Genomic DNA, 22,681 nt, shown 5'->3' with positions numbered 1-22,681 from the left:
GGCGATTAACTTCTTGAAAAGTGAGACACGATTTCAGAATGCAGCCTCTGGTGTCTTCAGAAAAGAAACTCCACCTTTGGCCTTGCGACTGATTTGAGCCATTTCTAGCACGCAGAACCTTCTAGTCCCCTGCAAACTAGTGACTGAGGGAAACCTTTCCTATGTGGGTCTCCCCAATGCAAACAGGGTGGCCCAGGCGACAAAGGCCTTATAAATGTAGTTGTCAGCATTGCCACTTTTCTGTGACCTGGGCCTTTGGGAGGCTAGGGAGACAGTGCGGTCAGAGCCATCTGAATCACAGGAAACTCAAGCTTTCTACAATAGGAGGTACCCATGTGTGGGGGAGATGGGGGAAAGGAAGGAGGGCAGGAAAAGAACAGCCCCACTCTGCAGGCCATGAATCTGAGGTCCCACAGGTCCAGGGTGGCCTTTGTTGATGTCCCAAGGGCTGGTGTTTGATCCCTGCAGCTGTAGAAAGGCAGTGTTGAGGGGAGCTCCCTGGACAACTGTCAGGGGTGCTGTTGAAGGACTTCATCCTCTCTCCAAAGTTATGGTCATCTGTGCTTAGAACACAGATATGTGGGTGCTAGCTAGATTGCCTGGAAGATTCAAACCCTTTCCTGCTAGGAGGAAGGAATCTCTAAAAAGAAGAGCACTCCCTCAGAGGCAGCCACACGCTCCAGAACCGTGAACGTGAGCAGCGTGAGCTGGCGATAGGCCCTTCCCAAGGACCTCTGTTGGCCGCTGGTGACCTTGCCGGCACCTGAAGCTTGACTGAACACACAGAGGGCAGAGCAGACAGGTATGCAAAGGCATTCTAGCCTCGGCCCCACATTTACCAGTGACACGAGGTGCTGTGACAGGAGACACCCCCTTACTCTCAGAGATCGCCTAGGACCGGGGTGGGTGCCCTCTCCAGAAGTCCAGGACAGCCTTGCATCAGAATGGCCAGAGACATCTCATAGCCCGCCCTGCGCCCTAGCCCTCCCTCCAGTGTCTAGAACTGTGTTGACGTTGGAGTGTTGGTACAAGGCGGCTGTGGAATGCCACCAGGCGAGCTCCTTAGACTGGTCCTAAAACATCACACGGAGTCCTGTGACCTGTCTGTTGACAGGATCAGCACACACATCACATACTCAGAGACTTTGCAGCCGTGCGTGCGTGCGTGCGTGCGTGCGTGCGTGTGTGTGTGTGTGTGTGTGTGTGAGCGCATGTGCATGTGTGTGTGTGTGTGTGTGTGTGTGTGTGAGCGCATGTGCATGTGTGTGTGTGTGTCTGTCCCTGAAGCCTGGGACCCTAGGAAAGGACCCTAACAGGGATGAGGTGACCAGGTAAAACATCCAGCTGCGTCAAGCAGCTCAGGAGTCCTCACGGCTGGGCTTCAGCATGGAGATCCCCATTCACTACACGAATGGAGTCTGGAGACAGGCACTGGGTTTGGGGCAGTATCTGCTCTTTGCTGAGCATATGGGGCACAGTTGGTTCCTGTAAGGAGCATCTTCTGGCTGCGTCTCGTCTTCCCTGTGTAGCACAAGCATTGCTTTCCTGGGAAAAGTGAAAACACTAATTGTTTCCTTGCCAAAGCAAGGCCATTAAAAACCAAGAGAGCTCATGGCCCACAGGACTGGTCCCTTACCCTGCCATGGGTGGCCTGCAGCATAGAACCGCCATCCTGTGAGTATTTAACCAAAAGGTCTCTATCCCCACTGGGAGCAGCATCTAGGGCACAGATTTGGATAGACAGTGTTAGGAAGAGGCCTCCCTGGGCAACCTTTGCCTCCAGCACGTGACTGCAGACTTCACTGGGAAAGAGTTTTCTAGGGTTCAGCAGTCAGTCTCTCTCGGGATCCCCTCCACCCTCCCTGGCCCTGCTCTGAGTGAGAAGAGAAGAGAAGCCATATTGGGGGACAGGGAGAAGCACAGCTGTCCACAGCTCTGTCTGGCTTCTGCAGCTGGTCATGGGTCAGAATCCAGCCCGGCTGGGTAAAGCACATCGCTGGGTCATCGGTGGCATTCCCTCCGGAGGCTGGTGTGAGTCTGCGTGGCATTCACCTAGCCTTCCCTCACTTTCACTGAGAGTCACTTTTCCAAACCACACTTTCAGAATTTATTAAAAGAAACATAAAGTTCCCAATTGGTTAGACTTCCCAACGTTTAGAATATGGCCTCTTGTTATTACAGCTGAGCCAGGCAGAGCCTTTTTGGTGTACCGCACTCCCTTGCCAGTCTGCACGGGCACACGTGGGCACCTCAGGGTAGCGGGAAAGGAAGGAAGAGAAAGCCCTTTGGGTTGACAGAACTCCTCATTCTGTTTTTCAAGTTTGATTTTCCATCTTGGTTCCTATTCTTTTGGAAATGACATTAAAATTTATGAACATGAGGCTATGGGCTGGACTCCCAATCCAGAAGGGAAAAGTCTGGTTTCTACCACTCATTTGTCGGTTTGCTTAGCTGTAGCGTTTTGTGTCTGGTCACTGAAGCACCCGCCCTCTAGGCGGGGCTGCTGGGGAAAAATGCTGTGCAGCTCTGCAGATCGGAGTCAAGGACAGCTGTGTGGACAGAAGGATGCAAGGGTGGCGCTCTCTCTCTCCTGCTGCCAGATGTGTCTGTGAGGTAGAGGATGCAGGTCTGCTGTGGTTCAAGTGCCTCCATGATGTCCAGCGCCACAGCTGAAGAAGTACCCCCAGACACCACAAAGCCGACTTCCTTCCCCGGGGCATGTCATGTTAATAGGAGCAGGTGACACGCTGCCATCCCAGACTCAAGGAACCCGTGCCTGCTCCCATATCTGATGTCTCAGAACAGAGGTGAAACTCATGGCTCCCCGGAGCTCTGCCTCCTAAGAAAAACTGGAATCCCTAGGAGGACAGGGTCATGCCGGCAGCCTGAGAATCTTTTAAGGCTGGGCAAACTAGAGCAGGAGACATTTCTACAGAGGCTCTGCTGGGTTTTCTGGCAGAGCTCGAAGTCTGCTGTACCTTTCAGGGTCTGAGCTCCCTGCTGGTTACAGCCAAGGGCGGCCTGTTTTAGGATGTGTTGGCCCTCACACTTTCATTACTTGGCCATGGGTTCTCCGCAGAGCAACACCGACTCCGAAGAGGAGCTGTAAAGAACAAACCGCAACATTTGCAGGGCAAGGACACCTTTCAGGTCCCCAAAATATGGGGTTTCTGTTAGAATAAGGACACTAAGCGAATGATGGAGGACATGTATATCCACTTTGCTCTTGACGGTGGATGTGGTGTGACTAGCTGTACGAGTTCTGGCCTTGACTTTCTCAAAACAGTAGGTTGTAACCTAGAATCGTGGACCACGCGTTGCTTTCTGTCGGGCAATGTTTACCATATATGCGCATACATATGTGTACACACATGGAAACTAAAAGAGCCCCCAACAACATTTCCCTTCATTTCTCAGGGAAGCCACGGGATCTTGCCTTCACGCTGGAGAGGTGTTGATCCCCCTGTGGTTCACAGCCCTCTGCGGCGTGAAGGCGACACCTGTTAGCCACTAACAGCCCTTTCCAATTTGCTTTGCAGCAGATGCTGACGGATACAGAGGTGTCATCCCAGGAGAGCTGCATCAAAAAGGTAGGCAAACCTGCCGTGACTGTCGTCACCCCCCACAGCTATGTGGTCCTGGTTGTTTCTGAGCTACAGAGCAAAGAACCAGTCCATGAGCAGAGCATCATCTGCACACAGTATATGAATGCCATCAGGGGAGACACTCATTTTCACTGTGTAAGCAGCAGTGGGGGGGTCACCTCACTAAGCCACCCCAGCTCTTGAGAACAGAGGACAACCCTGGGCCCGTGGGAATGCTGCGGGCCATGCAGACACAGGAAAACTAAATAAAGGCAGGTTGTGTTTATTTAACTATCTTCACTGAATACTCACATGAAAAGGGTGGGGGGGAGCGCAAGGGGCCGCAGATTCAACAGATCCTTTTGCTGCGCTCTTAACTCCCAAAGAGGGCTCAAGCATCGCTTTAAGTAAGCAAAGCATTAGGCAAAAGAAAAAAGCTTCAACTGGGCATTGTCTACTACCTTTCTGGCTGATGATGGATCATAGCTGGTCGACAAACACGGCTCCGAAAGACCCAGAAACAGAGACAGAGAGAGAGAGAGCTATGCAGAGGGGAAAATACACATGGTCGAGGGACACACACACAGGATGTAAACTTGAGGGGTCCTGCCACCCGAGTGAGCAGACAAGTCTGACCTTGTGGACACTACGCTGGGCACACAGGCAGAGCTCTTTACCGGATGGGAGCTGTCCTTCTCCCAGGCAGACCTCAGGCAATATTTTGGAGGTGAAGTTGTCACAGAGGCCCTTCTTTCCTCCATCCCTCTACCCTTTAAGTGTACCATGGATCAGATTCTTTCTCCTTCTCCCTCCCTCCCTCCCTCCCTTCCACTCCCCTTTTCTTCTTTGGGTAAATATGTGTGTTTTGAAAGGAAAGGGGTGGGGGCTGGAACAGAATTCTGTATCTCAAGAGTTGTGGAAAAGTGAAGCCCAGTCTGCTTTTTGCCACCAACAGAGTGGACCACCTTGTTGTCAGTGTGTCTCTGGGTGTGTCGCCCAGCCAAGGTAAAGTGGTTAAGGCAAGGGATCAAAAGGTCAAGTTCAAATGTAAAGGGTGGCGAAAAGGAGAGCACTGGATACTTTTGAAAGGAAACAAAATAACAGATGACAGGAGTGAGTCTGGCTGCTCTGCTCTTGCTCTGGGGTGAAAAGTAGGGACGCTGTTTGTGACTTGTGCCTTTTCTTCTATAAAATGTGGGTCGTGAGTTCTTGTCTAACCTGGCCCCAGGTCATCTTGGGAGTTGCTTCTGGGATAGTTGTGAAGTACATCACAACCAGAGACCCACTTGAAGATGCTTGGGGGACAGCTGTCTCAATCGCAGGTTCCTGTGATGCCCCTGAAGCTACAGACAGGCTGAGGGTCTCAGAGAACCCAGGGACCCCCACAGACTAACTCCCATAGAGGCTGGAGCATCTCGGAAGCCTGAGGCTGCGGGTGGGTGTCCTTGTCCACGCTCTACAGTGTTTCTCGTGAGGCTGGGGAGCTGCTGCAGCATACCACCAGGGACTACTGAGCAGAAGTTTTCCAGCTTCGGCTGAGTTCAGACATCCCTGCTTCTCTGGGATCACAGAACAAGAATTAAAACCTAGTCTTTGGTCTGGACCTAAGTGGTGGGAGGTGGAGGGGACTGAACTGGAGATGGAAATTTTATGTCAACAGCAAAGGGGGTCCCATGCCAGGAGCAAGAGGGGACACATAGGACTTTGAACTTCTGTGTGTGTGGAAGTTTTTGCCTCACTAACATGTCACTTAATGCTGTGGTTACTACATACTTGCTTTTTTTTTTCTGAGCAATGCTATACGTACCTGTGTGTGTTTGGATTACCTGAAGACTTACACACTTGTATTAAGAATATGATAGGGAAGTGGGGGACCAAGGGGGCATGTGGAGACTATGTGGCCTTGGGTTGTTCAGTTGCCATCTCTGAGCTTCATATATCCTTCCCTGCATCGGCGTCTGTGAACTCTAGCAGGCTTGGTTTCATTCTTTCAGCCCATGACATTGCTGCAGGAAGGAAAAATGGAAGATGTTGCTCTTGGAAGTATTAAGTATTAGAGAACAGGTTGCTACAGAGGTATTTCATGTTTCTGAGTATTCAGAATTTACAGAAGGAGCCAGGCAAGCGTGGCTATGTATGGGCCAGCTGTGTCAAGATTCACACCCAAGACTCTGCAAGCCTGTGCTGAGCAAAGCTACTGCTGGCTCAGTCTCTTCCCAGTTCTGCTCCCCTTTGGCCCTCACTGTACCCAGTCTCCTGCTCACCCCTACTCACCCACCATGTCTCTTACTCCCAGCATCCCTCTGGGCTCCATTGTCCCTAACTTTCATCACTTGTGGCCACATGCCCCCAGCTGTGTGCCTGTGTTCCAAACCTCAAGTACCTAAATCCCCGCTGCCATCTCTGCCCCGGTCCTTTGTGCCCTCTGGAGACATCACTTGAGCTTCCCCAGAAGTCATCACTCTGGCTGTGGTCAGACCCAGTCCAGCTTCTTCCCACAGCAGAACTCAGGACCTCTGGGGCTGCCCCTCGGCTGGCGACTCTATTTAGTCTGTTTACTTAGAGGGAAGCCCGGGGGCTCCTGGAGAGCAAACATCTGCGGGAGATAATCTAGCGAGCTGTCCATCCATCACTTGGCTGCGCGGCTCCCCGGAGAGCTCGTCGGAGCCCGTAATAAAAAGGCCGGGAGAAGAGGCTTTGGGGACGAATAAAGAGCCGTGTTAAGGGCTCGCGGAAAATGGATGGAAGACATTATTAAGGCTCAATGGCCGCCTTATCAAAATCCAATAGGATAGACATTTGGCAAAGGCTTAAATTTATTCTTTGACTTTCTGGAGGGCTGAATTTATCCGTTAACAAGAGTGTAGTCCACCCGGGGAGATGGTATCAGGCGAAGGAATTTTGATTCAATCTCTTCAGTGATATGGAAAGGGAAACACAGGGCCCCACGGCCTTTCCCTTTGTCCTGCTTTATCTTGTTTTCTTTCAGCATCTCGCGGAGGAAGGGGGTGTTAATACAGGGCAACTGGGAGAGAGCACAAATGAAAGGAAGTGACCTTTTTCTCTTGTATTTTTATTTCCGCCTTTCCTCCCTTTCTCTGCTCCCTCTCCGCCCCCAAATAAAGAAATCGGGGATTTGTACCATTATAACGGGTACTCGGGGTCCTGGAAAAGGTTCCTGTCTGGAAGGGCCCCAGCCAACACTCCTCCTGGGCCATGGCAGGAGACATGAAAAGAGTAAATAAATAAATAAATAAATAAGTCGAGAGGGTCAGCGATGGGTCCATAAATCTCTTCCAGTTATTATTTCGTACAAAATGCTACAGGTCATAAAAGCCACCTGATAGCTCTCGAGTGATCCAAATAGGATGATTGATTGATGATTATGGAAATCTGTGAAGTGATTATTTGGGTGTTAGAAGCATAACCTCTCCCACTGGGCTCGGGGACCTTTTACCCATCGTATGGTCCTGGATATGCCGCCTCTGGTGACCGGAAGCCCAGAGGCCTCAGGGTTCATGAAGGATGACTGGAGCCAGGAGCGTGAACTCAGCCTGCTGAGGAAGTGGGAGCTGAGGCAACCGGGCAGCTACCAAGTGGCTTTTGTGAAAGCAATTGTTTGGATGTCACACATCCTGAGATCTAAACCTGGCCACAACTGAGTGAGCTGTTTGCCCCTGCAGACTGTTTCTTCACAAGAGCTGTGCAGTCAGGGACTGGTTTATATTGTTCCTGGGTAGCTGGAGGGTGAGGCGGTGGGGAGATACACATACAGGTCCTCTGTGATGCACAGCTGACCTGCAGGTCAGGGTCTGGCTGGTGTTTGTTGGAACCGGAAGGCTCTCCACCACCACCCATAGCTTGTCTAAGGGCTGTGTCACTGAGGTGAGCTTAGGGACCTCTTCCCCTCCTACCCTTTCCAGACATCTGGTCACGCTCAGAGCCCATCAAAGTGCACAACTATCCTGCAGTTTCCCTACACCTACTCTATTACAAACAAAAATAAAAAACCCCATCAACAACCACAAAAACCCACTAACGCAACAAAAATGCTGTGTCGAAATTATTAATTTGCATGTAGGATCAGTTATGTCTTTATGAAACCAAAGTGTGTTTAGCTGCCCTGGAGACAGCCCTGAGTTGATTTTTATAATCTCGGGCTGAATAGACTTGCCTCGTCGCGGTAAGCCGGGAACAAAAGGCTGGACAGTGGTTGAAAGCCCTTTGAGGACATGTCTCTCTTTCCATTGTTCTGGGGTTGCTGATAAAAGAACGGGGAGTCCATTAATTCAGTGAATGAACATATAGCAAAGTCAGTCCCCTCTTGAGAACAATGTTGAGGTCAGCTTCAGTTGCTATGGAAACTAAGTACTCCTAAGAAGTTTGCATCCTTGATTTTGCTGAATCAAAGGTTGCAAAGTGAAGAGGTGCAACACCATCACCGTCACCGAGACAGCAGAAAGTAGGGAAGGGCTGCCGCCAAGGGTCCCCTCTCCTGAGGGGGCTGGGCCGCTGGGCTTAGGACCCTCAGCGGCTCTCTGTAACCAGCCTGTGTCTGGCTTCTTCCCTCACCCCTCCCTGAAGGACGGAGGATGCTGCTTTCACAACTTGAGACTTGTCCAGAAAGGCCCCTTCCGGCACTCTTCTCCAGCAATAGGGCAAAGGCAGTGTGGGGGAGGGCTTGCAGGGGGAGCTCGAGCCGCCCTCATCTAGGGCAGCTTGGGGCCCCAGCTGGACTCTGACCTCACCCCTTGCAGCACCTGAACCAGCTTCTTAGGGCAGGGCCTGGAACTGTGGCCCCTTTACGAAATGATAAGGGTGACTAATGGTCCGTTAGCATGGCCTCGGTGAGTTATGGGCAGCCCCAAGCTTGGCGAAGACTGTGTAAATGTACATCTCCTGAGTGGAGTGATGCCGATTACTCCCCCACCCCCGCCGCCCCTGGAGGCTCCCTTAAATCAGCTTGAACCATCAGATTAGGTGGGCAGAGGTGGAGCTAATTAATTTCCCTACCGTAATTTATTGCCTGCTCCTGTGGGTGTTGTCTTCAGAGCCCTGCTTGTCGGATAAAGGCTGAGACAGCGCTCAACCAACTGGAGGAGACTTGGAGGGACCAGGGGCTTAGGCAGGTTAGGGGGTCTGTGTTCATTTCTCCCTTTCTGTGAGAAATAAGTCAAGTTTTCCTTTCTCAGAAACTTCTTACATGGCATTCATGAAGGTTCTCTAAGAAAGTCTCTAGATAAAGGTCCTGGAGGAGGTCAAGAGTAGGAAGCTGGCTGCCTCCCCTCCCCTGGGTTTTTAACAGGGAGGGAGAGCAGAGGCCCTTGGGGACCCTTCTCTGGCGTCAGAAACTATCAGCAGAGTCCATGGCCCCTTCTCCTGGGGGCCTGGAGTAGGAGCCATCATCCTCCGTCCCCACCCAAGAACCAGGGGAAGATGGCCAAGTGGGACGGCCTCTCCTGCTCCCGGCTCTGAACGGGATTTATTGGCTGCATTACTGGCTTTATAGGAGCCAGATGGAGGTGTCAATAAAGCTGGTCTGTAATCTTCAGGTGGGTGCAATATTGAGTTAATTAAATTGTGCCGCACTATTAGGAGAGAAATATATATCAGCTGGAAGTTCTCTTTAGCCTCTTCTGCCCTGAACACACAAATGCAGACACAACCAAGTCCTGAGTGTTAAGCCTAGATGAGGAGGGTCAGCTGTGACCTTCACCTGCCCAAGCGCCTGCCACATTGAGGTTCCTGTCATTTCCATACATGATATGAAGACACTCTGGGTTCTGGGCAGACAGGGGCAGCATGAGGCTAGGATGACTGAGCACGGACGAGCATCTGCTTGGGTACCACAGTTGCCTTGAACAGTTCCCCGCAGCTGATCATTTTGGCAGTATCATGCTGTCTGACAGACCTGAATTCCTGGAAGAAAATCTCACAGCAGGATACAAAAGTTGAGTCTGTTCCTCCTTATGGAGCAGATTAAGCTTCTTAGGCCCTGTAGAAAACAGGTTCTGGGGTTCATTGAGAGTATCCGAAGCCACACTCGTCTGTATTTGTTGGTTTAGGGCAAAACCTCCCTAGATCTTTGTCTCCAGGTAGGATTTGGGTGGACCCTGGAGAAGGAGACGCTTCCCTGGACAGCAGCTGCTTGGTGGGTGGGAGGAGGTAGGCCTTTGTGGCCGTCACTACTAGAAAACCACCTGTTGTTAGAGAGGACACCTGCCCTAGGTTCAGGGAGAGTAGCCAGGGGTGGGAGTTACCCAGTCCTGAGAGAACACACAAGCCCACTGACACCCCAAGGGAGCCTTTGCCTGCTGATTCCTCCTTGGCAGTGGTTCTCGACCTTCCTAATGCTGTGACCTTTTAATACAGTCTTCATGTTGTGGTGACCCCCACCATAAAATTTTTCACTGCTACTTCACAACTGTAAGTTTGCTACTGTTATGGTCATAATGTAAATATCTGATATGCAGGATATCTGATATGTGACCCCAAAGGGGCCATGACCTACATGAGAACCGCTAATGTTTGGGGTACCATGGCTCCTGCATCCATGGTTGGTAATCCTGCTCTGAGGGTCCCATATTTGGCTGCCACAGCTGTCCCAGAGTCCAAGCTCTAACTTGTGGGTCGCATCTGCACTTTTCCTGGTCCACTTCAGAGACAGGAAGGGAGAGTGTGAAGGGGAATGGCAGACAGACATGATGGGTTCCACCGCCCTGGCCCCAGTGAGGGCACTGCGTACCAGGAGCCACACAAACTCATTTGTGGTGTCTACACCTGTGGTGGTCACTTACACAAGTGTAGCCTTGTGACAGACATGTTTGCTGTCACCCCTCAGACATTGTTAGTTGTGCTTTACTGAGCTGGAGGCAGGGAGACTGGGCGGGACAGGGCACAAGGCAACACTGTCAAACGCTAGCCAATAGACAGTTCTTGGCAAGGACTCTTAAGTGTATGTGTCCGGTGGTTCCACATGGCTCCAGTATTGCTCTGCAGGCACGATGTGAGGGTCATATTGGCCCCTCCACAGCTGAAGTCGGAGTGGTCGTGAACTATAGGCCTGAGTTCAGGACCTGGCAAGCCTGGGTGGGCTGGAGTCAGTGAAAGTGGCTGGAATGGTAAGTTAGTGTCCTGTTGTTTGCTCGATGACAAAGCATTCTAGTGTAGTGGGGAGCTGTGGGCCTCTTCACACAGCCCGGCTCCTGGCTGCCTGCTAGCTTATGCCCCGAAATAACAACACACAAATTGTATTCATTTAAACACTGCTTGGCCCATTAGCTCTGGCCCTTACTGGCTAATTCTCATATCCTGATCAACCCATCTCTAATAAACTGTGTAGCACCGGTCTTACCTGGAAAGATTCAGCATGTCTGACCTGGTGGCTTGCTTCATCGTGTCTGCCTCTGAGAGGAGCTGCATGGTTTCTGAGCTCACTTCGTCTTCCTCCCAGCATTCTGTTCTATTTATTCCACCTATCTAAATTCTGCCCTATCAGATGGACCCAGGCAGTTCGTTTATTGGCCAATGACCTTCCTCCATCATTCTAGGACCCAGTGATGTGAAATAGCATCCCTGACTCACTCACGCAGACGAGACAGGTTGCCTGTGGGTCAGCAGAACATGGCTCTCCTCTGATGGCTGGGCCCCATAGGATATGAGCATCTATTGTCAGCTGTCTGGGGTGTATGATCCTGGGGCTCAGGGGTGGGGAGGAGGAAGAAGTAGACAGGCTCACTTCTATGCCAGAGCACAGAAAGAGCATGTGGCCACTTCTGTGACAGTGCCTCTCTTATTGATGCCACAGAGTTGGATGGGACAGTACACTTTCTGGAGGAGGTGGTATCTGGGCTGACATCTGCCTAGCTTGTAGGTCACAAGCTAGGGTACTGCTCCTCCTTCTATATCTGTTGAGAATGAAGTCTGAGGCAAGTAGCCCTTAAGTACAGAGATAGGATGAAGAATGCACAGCTACCCTTCTGTCACATTCAACCGCTGTGACTTTACCTGTCCCTGCTGGACTCAGGTTGACCTGGTGGCATGCTTACCCCTTGAGAGGGACAGTCTCAGGTCGAGACTCTGGACTTCCCCAGAGCTGTAGGGGAAATGGCCCCTTGCTTCAGGAGATGCCAAGTATATCTTAGCAGTGTCCCAGTGCCTTTTTCTGGGAAAGAAGAAACCCAGGGTGGCCCCTGGCTAGTTGTTATTGGCTAATGGTTGGATACCAGCGCGTAGAAACCAGAGTGACCAACCCAGTGTTCAGTGCCCCTAAATCGCCATCTAGACAATGTGACGTCAAAAAGAAGCTTCCAGGTCAAAGCATGAAAACAGAACGAATAGAAATCTCGAATGCACGCTGACCTGTGAATGAAGCCACCAGCAGGTGAACACACAGCAGGGTCCACACCTGTGGAATTCCTTGTATCTTGGAATCCTGCAGCCTAGCAAAGTCCAACTTTGCTTCCTTTGCCCACTGAAGACGCTCTTGCTAACAAGCACCTACTGTGGGGGCGGGGAGCTGTCCGGGGTGCTGATTTGCCAAGTTATCCTCTCCCAGAGTTGGGGTCTTGAGAACTCGGTCCTGTACACAGAGGGTCCCTGCTCTTCTCTCTCTTCTGTTGTATCCCATTTCAAGCTGAATACGCCTCATGGGGCTACATTTCCAGGACCCCCCTGTGCGGTGGGCTCTGTGCTATTTCTATTTTTAATTTTCAAATTTTTCCCTTTTTAATTTTTAAAATTTATGTTTTTGAGAATTTCGAATTGTGAGTACTGTATTTTTATTGTTCTCCCCTCCCTCTCCTCCACCCAACTCTCCCTATGACTCTTCCCCTTTTCAGATTCATGGCCACTTAGTCTCCAATCGTAATAGTTACATACACGCGTGCATAAGTTGGTGAATACATCCTGCTAAGATCATTTAGTGTTGGTTACGTGTCTTTCGGACCAACCTTTTAGGATCGGCTACCCTATCATGGGGGCTCACCTCTGGAGAAGACTGATTCTCTTAGACGTGAGGTCCCGTACCATGTCAACTGTGCTTGTTGTCTTCTATCTTGTTGATGCAACCATATTGTTGGAATTTCCTGTATGCAGATTTCCTGCCATAGATAGAAAACACAATCTCAAGCAGACAGCCAGGTCCTCTGGCTCTTGCAACCTTCCTGACCAGTATCCTGTGGCATTCTTATAGTATAAGAGCCTTACATATAGTATAGGGCCTGTGTTGTAGATGTATCAGTTGGAGTTGGGCATCCCACAGTCAGCTGTGGTCTGCACCTTGATCAACTGTGACTCTATAATGGTCTTTATCTACTGCAATCTTTTAATTTTTAAAATTACGTGTGTGTGTGCCTGGGTGTGTGTGCCCATAAGCATGTATGTTCCATGGCAATGAGGGATGTCAGAGGACATTCATGGATTCTCTCTCTTTCTACCATGTAGGTCCTAGGGATCTAACTTAGGTTGCCAGACTTAGCAATAAGCATCTTGCCTGCTGAGACACCTTGCTGGCCCTGTCTGTGCTTTTGAGGCAGAAATACCCCCATATGCAGATGGGCTGGGCTGTGCCCCTGGGCACCAGTGAGCCAGGAGGCCCAGCCGGATCCTGAGCAACTCCTTTTCTCCCACCATATACAGGGAGAAACAAGCAAGGATATACAGCAAGGATAACAAATTGGTTTTGGTAAGAGGGAGCGCAGTTCTTAATTTAACAGATTCAGCATGATATGCCATTTCCTTTTTAATACTCTTTCTTTCTTTCTCTGACGAATACCCTCTCTCTGCCTCGGCCTCTTTGTATGCTAACGGGATTCGTTATCCACCTGACACCCACGTCCATCAGCCTACTGCACCCAGCAAACAACAGCTTCTTCTCACCCAGTTAGCAAGATGTTGCTCCAGTGTGCTGTTGATAAATGAAGTCATAAAAAGCAAGATGTATTATTTTATGTCGGAGCCTCGGCTCCGTTATTTCTGAGCAATGGCTGAGACCTGGAGGATTAGCCTCAGAAATGTTTGCGTTGTCGGGGACGGAAAATTATCACCCAGACAGAGTCTGGCATGGTGTTCATCACAGACCAGCAGGGTGTGGGGGGCTCAGAGGCTACAGAATCTCCTTCACACTACTCACAGAGTGAGGAGGGAAAGACAAGCTCCTGTGCCCGCAGCATTTGCTTAGAAGGTCCAGCGTGCCATGACCAGGCCAGGCCAGGGCTTCCTTCTAGCCCTCCGAACTGGGGATTCTGGGTTCCTAAGGCCCTGAAAGGGCAGATAATTATCAGAAGAGACTCTGAAGCCCGGGCACCCCAGAGAGCTGCAAAAATAAACCAAGGAGGAGGGATTTGAATAGCTTTCCTCCCTTTGTACTTCTGTTTTGGACAAGCAGTGCAGAGGCAGGAGTGAGAGGGAGCTGGCAAGGTGGAAGAAAACATCAAATTAGACCTCAGAGGGGGCAGGATTGGCGGCCGCCTGGGGTGGGGTAGGACTGGGGGCGTGGAGCACCTCTGTGCCATGGCTTCCCATGTGCGGCTCCCAGGAGACAGAACTGCCCCTCCCTGCTCAGCTCACCTGAAGAGGCCCAGAGCAGGTCTGAAGGAGAGTGTCTGCTGTTGGGGGTATCAAGTGACACAGCTGGACTCAGTATGCAATGGCTGTGTCAGGGTAAGGTTTTGCCTTTCTATTGGCAGTCATGCCACGGTGACTCTGAGGCTCTGGTGGCAGAAGCCAGCCTGCCTATTCTTAGGACACATCTCAGGACCTCTAGGGGACTCACAGCTACCCTGCAGAGCAGTAGCTATACTCCCTGTTTGTGTACTTATGAGGAAACTGATTAGGACAGTACATTCACTCTCCCAAGGTCAGCCAAGTACAAAGTGGCAGCCTGTTCTCAGTTGTGTGTGGTGGTAGGGGGGGAGCTTCTGATCCAGATAGACTCAGGCTCTTCAGTACCCCTTGCGCCCACAGAGCACCCAATAAGCCTTGACCTGGCAGCCCACCTCCTGTGCTCCCCAGGAGCCCTGTGTTCTCTCCAGGTCCCTCCTGAAGTCTGAGGTACACTTCATCCCCACTCCTCCTTGTTCATTGGCAATCCTTGTGCTGTGACCCCATCTTCTTACACCTGGTGTTATAGAAAGGGTGGTCCCCCAATTTGCCTTCTTTATTAAATGCCCAGCTTTTGAGATGGCATGTAACTCCAATTCCCATCAAAGCTCTTGTTCTTATTGGGGCCCTTTGGGATCCCCCTCACATAGAAGACTCCACTATGGAAGTGTGACGTCTTCTCACCCCACTGAGCCCCTTCCAAGGAAAGGAAACTGTTCCTTCACCAGTCAGAGAAGGTCCTCCTGCCCTGTAGCCCATGGGAAGACATCCTGCACAATGGGGACTCCTGTCGTCTGAGAACCAAACCCCAAGTGCAGTTTCAGAGGCACTGTGGAGCTTGGTTCAACTCATTGCCATGCTAGGTCTCACTGATACACTCCAGAAATCTCATGTCTGCAAACACCTCTGTAGGGGACATGGAAGTGCAAAGGACTCTGTGGTAGCCAGGCATTTCCAGAGAGGTTCTTGCTTCAAAGTTGTGGTTGTTTACATGAGTTACTATGTATCGAGCACAGGTAGCAGCACCTGACACACTTTGTAGCACAGAGTGAGGCAAAGGTCAGGGATGGCAGTTGTGAGGGTGTTGATGGCAGTGATGATGGTGGTGATGGTGATGGCTGCCATGATGGGGGTGATAATGATGGTGGCAATAGCAGTGGTGATGACAATGGCAGTGATAACAGTGGTGATGATGATGGCGGTGATGATGGTGATGATGATGTTGGTGGTGATGGTGGTAATGATGGTGGTGATGGTGATGCGGCAGTGACGGTGGTGATGATGATGATGGCGGCAATGGCATCGATGACAGTGGTGATGACAATGGCAGTGATAATAGTGGTGATGATGATGGCGGCAATGATGGTCATGATGGTGGTGATGGCAGCAGTGACAGTGGTGATGATGGTGGCGATGGTGATGGTGGCAATGATGGTGGTGATGGTGATGGTGGAGATGATGGTGGTGATGGCGGAGATGATGGTGGTGATGGTGGTGGTGATGGTGATGGCGACAGTTATGGTGGTGATGGTGGAGATGATGGTGGTGATGGTGGAGATGATGGTGGTGATGATGGTGGTGATGGTGGAGATGATGGTGGTGATGGTGGAGATGATGGTGATGATGGTGGAGATGATGGTGGTGATGATGGTGGTGATGGTGATGGTGGAGATGATGGTGGTGATGGCGGAGATGATGGTGGTGATGGCGGAGATGATGGTGGTGATGGTGGAGATGATGGTGGTGATGGTGGAGATGATGGTGGTGATGGTGGAGATGATGGTGGTGGTGACGGTGATGGCAGCGATGATGGTGGTAATAGAGATGGCGGTGATGAGGGTGGCAGAAGTGATGATGGTGACGTGATGGTGGTGGTAATAATCATGGGGAAGTTGATAGTGGTGAGATGGTAGTATGTTGATGATGGTAACTGATATCCATGAGTCCTTGAGGACTTCTCCAGATGCACCATTGCTAAGGGAACCTAAGAACCAGGAGAGGCTGCTCCCAGAGGGCTATGAGAACTATGGGAGCTTCAGTTATGGCTTCCCACTATGGGGGTGACCTGGATGAATCACTTAGTTTCTTAGGGTCTTAGTTCCTGACTTGCCAGCCCAAGGCAGTCACTGTGTACTCATTCAAACTCTCCAGCAGTGTGGACCCCAAAGATAAGGCCTGGGACAGCACTGCAGAGAGGGTTCATTCAGCAAGACAAGGTATTAAAAAGAAAAAATAACAGGAAGAGGTGGAAGGAGAAGTCATAAACCTCCCTCACACCCTGGCCCTCATAGACGACCTCTCACATAGAAAAGCGGGCCTTGGGGATTTAATAAGAAGTACAGGACTTCCTGTGAATTAGCAGTAGATTGTGAGCCGTGAATTACTTTTTTCCTTTGAAAAATGATGTAGCCAGGTCAAAATATTTTTGCCTTTCAAACACTTGAGTTCCTTTGTCCTGGGGGCTGACATGCCTTGGTTTCCATGCAGCCTCACAATGCAGGGAAACATCTTTTAACCGCCAGACAGCCTCCTGATAAGCCTGCAACTCCGTGTGCTTGGAGAGCCGGGAGAGGGGTGAGAACGCAGAGCCCTTTAGAGACTGTGTTTACACAGCAGCGAGAGTCCCTTCTCCCTCTCGGCAGACAGGCCCTGGAGCACAGGTTACACAACCCTGTACTCACAGCGGCTGCCCCCACTTATGCCATACCCAGCTCGTCTGGCCTGGGGAGGACCTGATCCCCAGATACCTCGTCTGCCTCTCTCAGGAACAGCCACCTGCTTGGCTGGGAGAGTCTGGGAGACTGGCCCAGTGCTCTGGAGTCCCTCTTTTAAGTCCCAGGAGAGGCAGCCAGAGCACAAATCCGTGTCAAGGTGTGTCAGGACTACAGGCTGTGCCACCTCACTAGGAATTCCACCCGAGAGCTCCCACTCCGCTGCATCCACCTCACACGACCCCGCAGGCTTCAGCTGCTAATTCCTCTGGGCCACAGAGCAATAGTCTCATTCAGCAAAACATCATTTACTCCAAGGAAGCCAGCCTGGACCAGACAAGCACTAGAGAAGAACCCTGTCCAACAATGTAGATAAGAGACACTCAGAAAAGACCTTTGGACGTTCCCCGGGAAGATGACAGAAGGGGCCGAGTGACCGACATTCATTCATCTCTCCATTTGGTGAAAGGAACCCCTTTTTCCATATGTCCCATCTCCCCTCGTCTCATTCCCTCCTGGCTCTTCCCAAGGGTTCTGAGCTCAGGAAAGAGCTCCTAGGCACACACTCCGCCTGCTTGGTACGAGGGTCCTCGGCCCCTTGACCGGAAAAAGAGGAAACCTAGGAGAGGTTATAAGGAGAAGGATCATGGAAGCACAGCCAGGGCTGGAGACTGGGGTCTGGTAGGCCTTGGAGGTAGAGCTGAGCGTTCCAGGGATGAAGTGGCAACACGTAAGCCCCCTTGAAGGGACCCTTTCACTTTCCTCGTGGAGCCTGCAGACATGCACTACTGAGTCCTTGGGTACCCAAAGGCAGTGGACTTGGTGACGTCATCAAGAACAGGGATGGTAGTAATGGTGGTGATGAGATGGTGATGTGGGAGTGACAGAAGCCGACATGAGGATCATGGGGACAGCAAGCGGGTGCTCTCAGTCGAGAGGATATGAATCCTTCTATCCTGTTTCACTCTTCAGGGAGTGAGAATTCTCCCCTTGTCCTCGGGCTATGCGGGAATCCTAACTGGCTGCTCCCAGCAGAAGATGAGCTAGTGGGTGGGCCTGCGTATCATGAGATGATATCTTTGAGAAGAGACTTGGATTCACAATTCGAAGTGTGGTTTTCTATGGAGTGAATCATGTTTGCACCTGTAGAAAGTGGAGCCTTGTTCTTGGCAACTGAAACTGTGTGCGTGTAGGATGAGGGCGCAGGACAGCCTGTGCGTGAGCTGCTGGCAGGAGGGCGTGTGCAGGAGGAGAAGCCCCCGGGGAGAGGTGTGAGCAATGACGGAGGAGATAGCCCTCCTTTCCTACCTAGAGCCGGGAGGGGAAGGCTGGAGGAGACTCACAGCACAAGTGAGATTCAGTCAGGGTCAGAGGGAGGTGACCTTGGCCTCCAGAAGCCTGGCCAATGCCGAGTTGGGGATCATAGCAGGTTTGATCCAAGGAGGCTCAGTCGGGGGTCATAACAGGTGTGCCTGGTGTAGTCTGAGAAGGATCAGTCGCTAGGATGGGGTTGGATTGGGCATGGCTGATAGGGACTAGTGAGGTGAGGAAGGGGAAGAGGGGTCCCTCTGAGCTCGTGATGGAAGATGGAGTAGGAAAAGAGGGTGGTGCATGGAGGTGAAGAAGAGAGGTAGGTTACCAGAGCGTGGTTTCTCTGTAAGGGGTCTGGTGCTTGTACCACGGGACTCAAGCTCTCGGGGTGACAAGGAGTCACAGTGAAAATGGACAGCGGTGTCAGTCAGCAGCCCCTGGAGACCCCTGGGATTTCAGCACAGGCAGAGAGAGCTCTTGCCACCAGTCACCCAGTTCATCCTGGGGGTTCAAGCAGGGAACTGAGGGTGTCACAGGGAGATGATGGTGAGATCCAGTTAATAATACAGTCCAGCCAGTGCAGCATGGGTACAGATGGCACCTACCGGAGCCCGAGGACTGGCTTCTGGTCAAGACCAAGGCCTGAGATCCCCAGGGCCCTTCACCATCACCAGCTGATACCACACGAAGCCCAGCCCCCTCCAGGGATGACCTCCAGCCTGGCAAGGCCATACGGTCACTCTCTTCATTAAGTCCCCCATTGTTTTGGGTCCAGCCTGGGAGGCGTGCAGCCCAGTTGCTTACTCAGCAAGAACTGCCCTAGCCGCAGCCATCGTGAATGCATATTTAATAACTATTTTCTCCAGAAACCATGCCGCTTCGGAAGTTCAGAAAGAGGCCTCGCTCTTCAGTTGGTAATGAGAAGTTAATAAAAGTGGGATTTTGTACAACACTGGCCCTCTGACATCTTAATCTTTATTAAAGAGACGTAAACTTCCATGGAACTGGCAGGCCTGCCTGGCACAGCCAGACGCCAGGAGAGCGGGTAGAGGTGGCTGAGGCCGGCCATGAATGCCTAATCCACCAAGAGAGTTGGAGCCTCCTCTCCCCCGGGGGCCTCTGGTGCTTACCTCAGCAGACGTGAATTAATTACCTACCAACCCCCAGAGCCCCAGAGAGGCCTGTGTGCTCAGCGTGGTTCACACTAGAAAGGGACGGATAAACAAGTCGAGGTGTTGCTGTTGGGATTTGTTGGGGGGGGTACTGAAGTGCCATAAAAGGGCCAAGATCTTGCAGTTCCAAGGCCTTCCTTTACCATGGCTGGCATAATCCAGCAGATTTCTTAATACCAGGCTCCGCCATACATGTCTGTCATGAGTGTGACAGAGTGCACTGTGGAGCCTGACTGTCACCCTTCAGATTGTATCTGTGTTCATGTGTTCATGTGTGTCTGGGTACATGTGCAGGCATGACATGACGTGTGCATGACTGTGCATATGGAAACCAGAGGTCAACGCTGAGTATCCTTCCTCCACCTCTCTCCACCTTATTTTTTTTAAAGAGTTTTGATTTGTGTGTGTATGCATGTTTTGTCTGCATGTATGTAGGTGCACCACATGTGTCTGGTACCCTCAAAGGCCAGAAGAGGGCACTGAATGCCCTGGAACTGGAGTCATGGATATCTGTAAGCTGCCAACTTGCTGGAAACCAAATTCAGTTCCACCGCAAAATCAGCAAATGCTTTTAACTGGCAAAGCCGTCTCTCCAGTCTTCTACCTCCTCTCTTGAGACAAGGCTTCCCCCTGCACCCAGAGCTGGACAAGTCAGCTAGCCTTCAGGCCAGCAAGCCTCAGGAACCTGCCTGTCTCCACCTCCCCAGTGCTGGGATTGTTGCTACACACAGACACACCTGCTTTTAAAGTGAGCAGTTTTGGGGTACCCGGCATGTTCATCATGGTAGATGCTCTGTCTCAGAATGCTTTCGCGAGCCCAGCAGAGGCATCACGCCCATCCAGTGATAAGATCTCAGTGTTCTCCTTCCTCTAGTCCCCAGTTGTGATGTATCTGTAGTCAGTCTCTGGATTTTCCCATAATGGACATTGGATAAAAATAAACTATGTTCTAGGTCCGTGCGTGCGGTGGCATGCAGATGGGTTCCACACCTGGCCTATCTGTTCATTCATGTTGCTGTGACTAGTGCTCCATGAACCATGCGTGTGTGCGAGGATCCATTTGACTTGTGCTTTCTATTTTTTGGGGGGACACAGTGCAGAGTGACTCTTAGCTCTGCTGCCAACTTGAAGGACCTGATCGGTGTCAGACAGCCCAGGGCAGTCCATCCTCAGGTGCCACGTTCTTTGATTCCCCCACCCCAGATGCTCATGATGAGAGGGGCTGGATCTATATAATAGTCCTTGAACACTGCTCTTTTCCTGCCCTTGTTAGCTGGAGCTGAGCAGAGCCAGCATCTCTATGCTGGGAGGAGATTCTCTATCCACAATTCAGCATGAGATCAATGGGTAAATGTGTTGGAGACTGAGGACTGACTGGTCCAGCCGTAGAGAACCTTACTCAGCTCACCATGAAGGATGGTGGGGCAGACTCCGAGCCAAGTTAGACGCATGACTCGGGCAGCTATGGTTCCACCCAACTTCTGAAGGAGAAGCCTATGTATCTGAGCTAGAGACAAGAATTGGTGCTGACCTCAGGACTCCTCAAGGCCTGTGGTATCACATTTAGACACGCCCACGCACGCAGGCCCCCTGGGTAAGTCACCCAGTGTTAGCCAACTGGACCGGAGGTTGGCGCTTGGCGAGCCTCACCTCTCGTGGGTCGTGTGGAAGTGTGCGTTTGTCATCTGCTAATCCACTGGGAAGGAGAAGGGCAGCGTCTTTGTCAGTCTCCGAGCAATTAGGATAATTAAAAAAGAAAGCTTATTGGGTAAACATGCTCTGGGATTGTGACCCCTTAATTAATGGACCACGGGGAGAAATTACAGCGGTGGCAGGATAATTAACACGTGCTTGGGGAGGAGAGCTGCAAACGAGGGTGAGCGGACAGGGCCACTCGCAGGCTTGAGGCTGGCTGAGGAGGCTGAGCAGGGCCCACAGCCCTGAGCAGCAGGCCCACCCCTGGCTCTGGGCAGGTTGAAGGAAGCCTGCCCGCCCTCCAGTGTCTGCTTCAGAGACCCACCACCCCCAGCAGGAAGCTGGGTCACCTCCTCAACCTTCAGCCCCTTGCCGGTCATCACTGTAGAGGCCCTGGGCAAATCACCAGAGATTGGCCAAGGTGGCCCCCTCTCCTCAAGAGTCCCACTATATTCTAATGTTCCCAGAGCCCTAGAGGTAAAGACCCAGGAGTCTTCATTGGGCCAGGACCCCAACCCTCCCTGTCAAACATCTTCTTGGGGCCAGAGATGCTCCCACCCTCTTTACTGTGGACTGCAATCGTTTGTTTGTATGTCGTATCCCTGGGACCTAAGACTTAGGCTGCCTGTGGAATTCAGTAGCCTTTTCTCACCTCCAGGTCTTGTTGGACTCTGTAGAAATGGCAGTTTAGGCCTTGGTCCTACCCTTTATAACCATAAGGACCAAGGACTGGTGCAGGATATGGTCTACTTTTCTAGAAAGATCCAGACAGTGGAGCTAGTGATATGCTGGTCTCTCACAGATAAAGGTGTCTGTGCCCATGTTCTTCGGTGGCTGAGAGCTAGCTGGTCAGTCCCGGAGAGGAGTTAAGGCCTAGTTGCAACTGGACATGGGCCCTGCCTGATCCCTCATCTAGCATAGGAATGCAAGACCAGAGGAGGTATCTGTGATTTATATAGGTACAGAGGCAAGACCAGGGTCCTGTTTGCATCCTCGGCTCTCAAGATGGGGATTGAAAGTACTAGTCCTCCCCTGCCGTGTGTTCCTCAAGGATAGATCCAAGTGCTTCTCCAAACCAAGAAGTGGCCCTACTCACCTTCCCATCACAGCCAGCTAAACAGGGTGAAGCCTGAAAAGGCCTGGAGGTAGGGATGGGCCCTAGGGTCAAGTGTGAGGAGTCCTCTTGGTGGCCATGGTGCTAAAAGTGTTGTAATAGCAGTGAGCAGAGGACCTCTGAATTGCCCCGGGGTAAATTCACCTGGAAGTGGTGAATGAGCTGGAGACTGAGACCAGCCAGGTACCCAGAGGACTTCCCACGGCCCCCAAGGACCTTACAGTCACTTCAAGTCCTAGCCTGAGGCAGAAGCTGGGGTGTGTGTCTCCGCCTCAGTTTAGGGCAAGGCCAATTGGAAGAAACACCTGGCATCAGACTCCGGTCTGTTTCAGAATCAGACTGAAGTTACCGATCCTGAGTCCCAGGAACCAGTCAATGGCTCAGAGTCAGAGTCCTTCATACAGGCCTCCCCACTCAGTAGCACAGGTACACCCTGCCCTTGCCTGCCCATGCCGACTGCTTAGCTGCTAGCCCTACCCAGCCATCGACTGC

General features: G+C 51.5%; 1 protein-coding gene across 9 annotated transcripts in view; it reads left to right on the top strand.

Annotated features, from left to right (window-relative positions):
• The window catches only part of Prdm16 (PR/SET domain 16), a 307,893-nt gene that overhangs the window by 149,718 nt on the left and 135,494 nt on the right, over positions 1-22,681 (top strand). For 5 of the 9 annotated variants that reach the window (XM_075944791.1, XM_075944790.1, XM_075944785.1 and 2 more), the window contains exon 3: positions 3,540-3,590. In XM_075944791.1, the coding sequence (XP_075800906.1) occupies positions 3,540-3,590 (51 nt within the window). The remainder of the gene's footprint in view (positions 1-3,539; positions 3,591-22,681) is intronic. The other 4 variants (XM_075944793.1, XM_075944789.1, XM_075944788.1 and 1 more) reach the window with 1 other exon arrangement.

Source organism: Microtus pennsylvanicus, chromosome 13, assembly GCF_037038515.1.
Source record: "Microtus pennsylvanicus isolate mMicPen1 chromosome 13, mMicPen1.hap1, whole genome shotgun sequence".
NCBI lineage: Eukaryota > Metazoa > Chordata > Mammalia > Rodentia > Cricetidae > Microtus > Microtus pennsylvanicus.
This window is presented reverse-complemented; position numbering and strand designations above follow the sequence as displayed.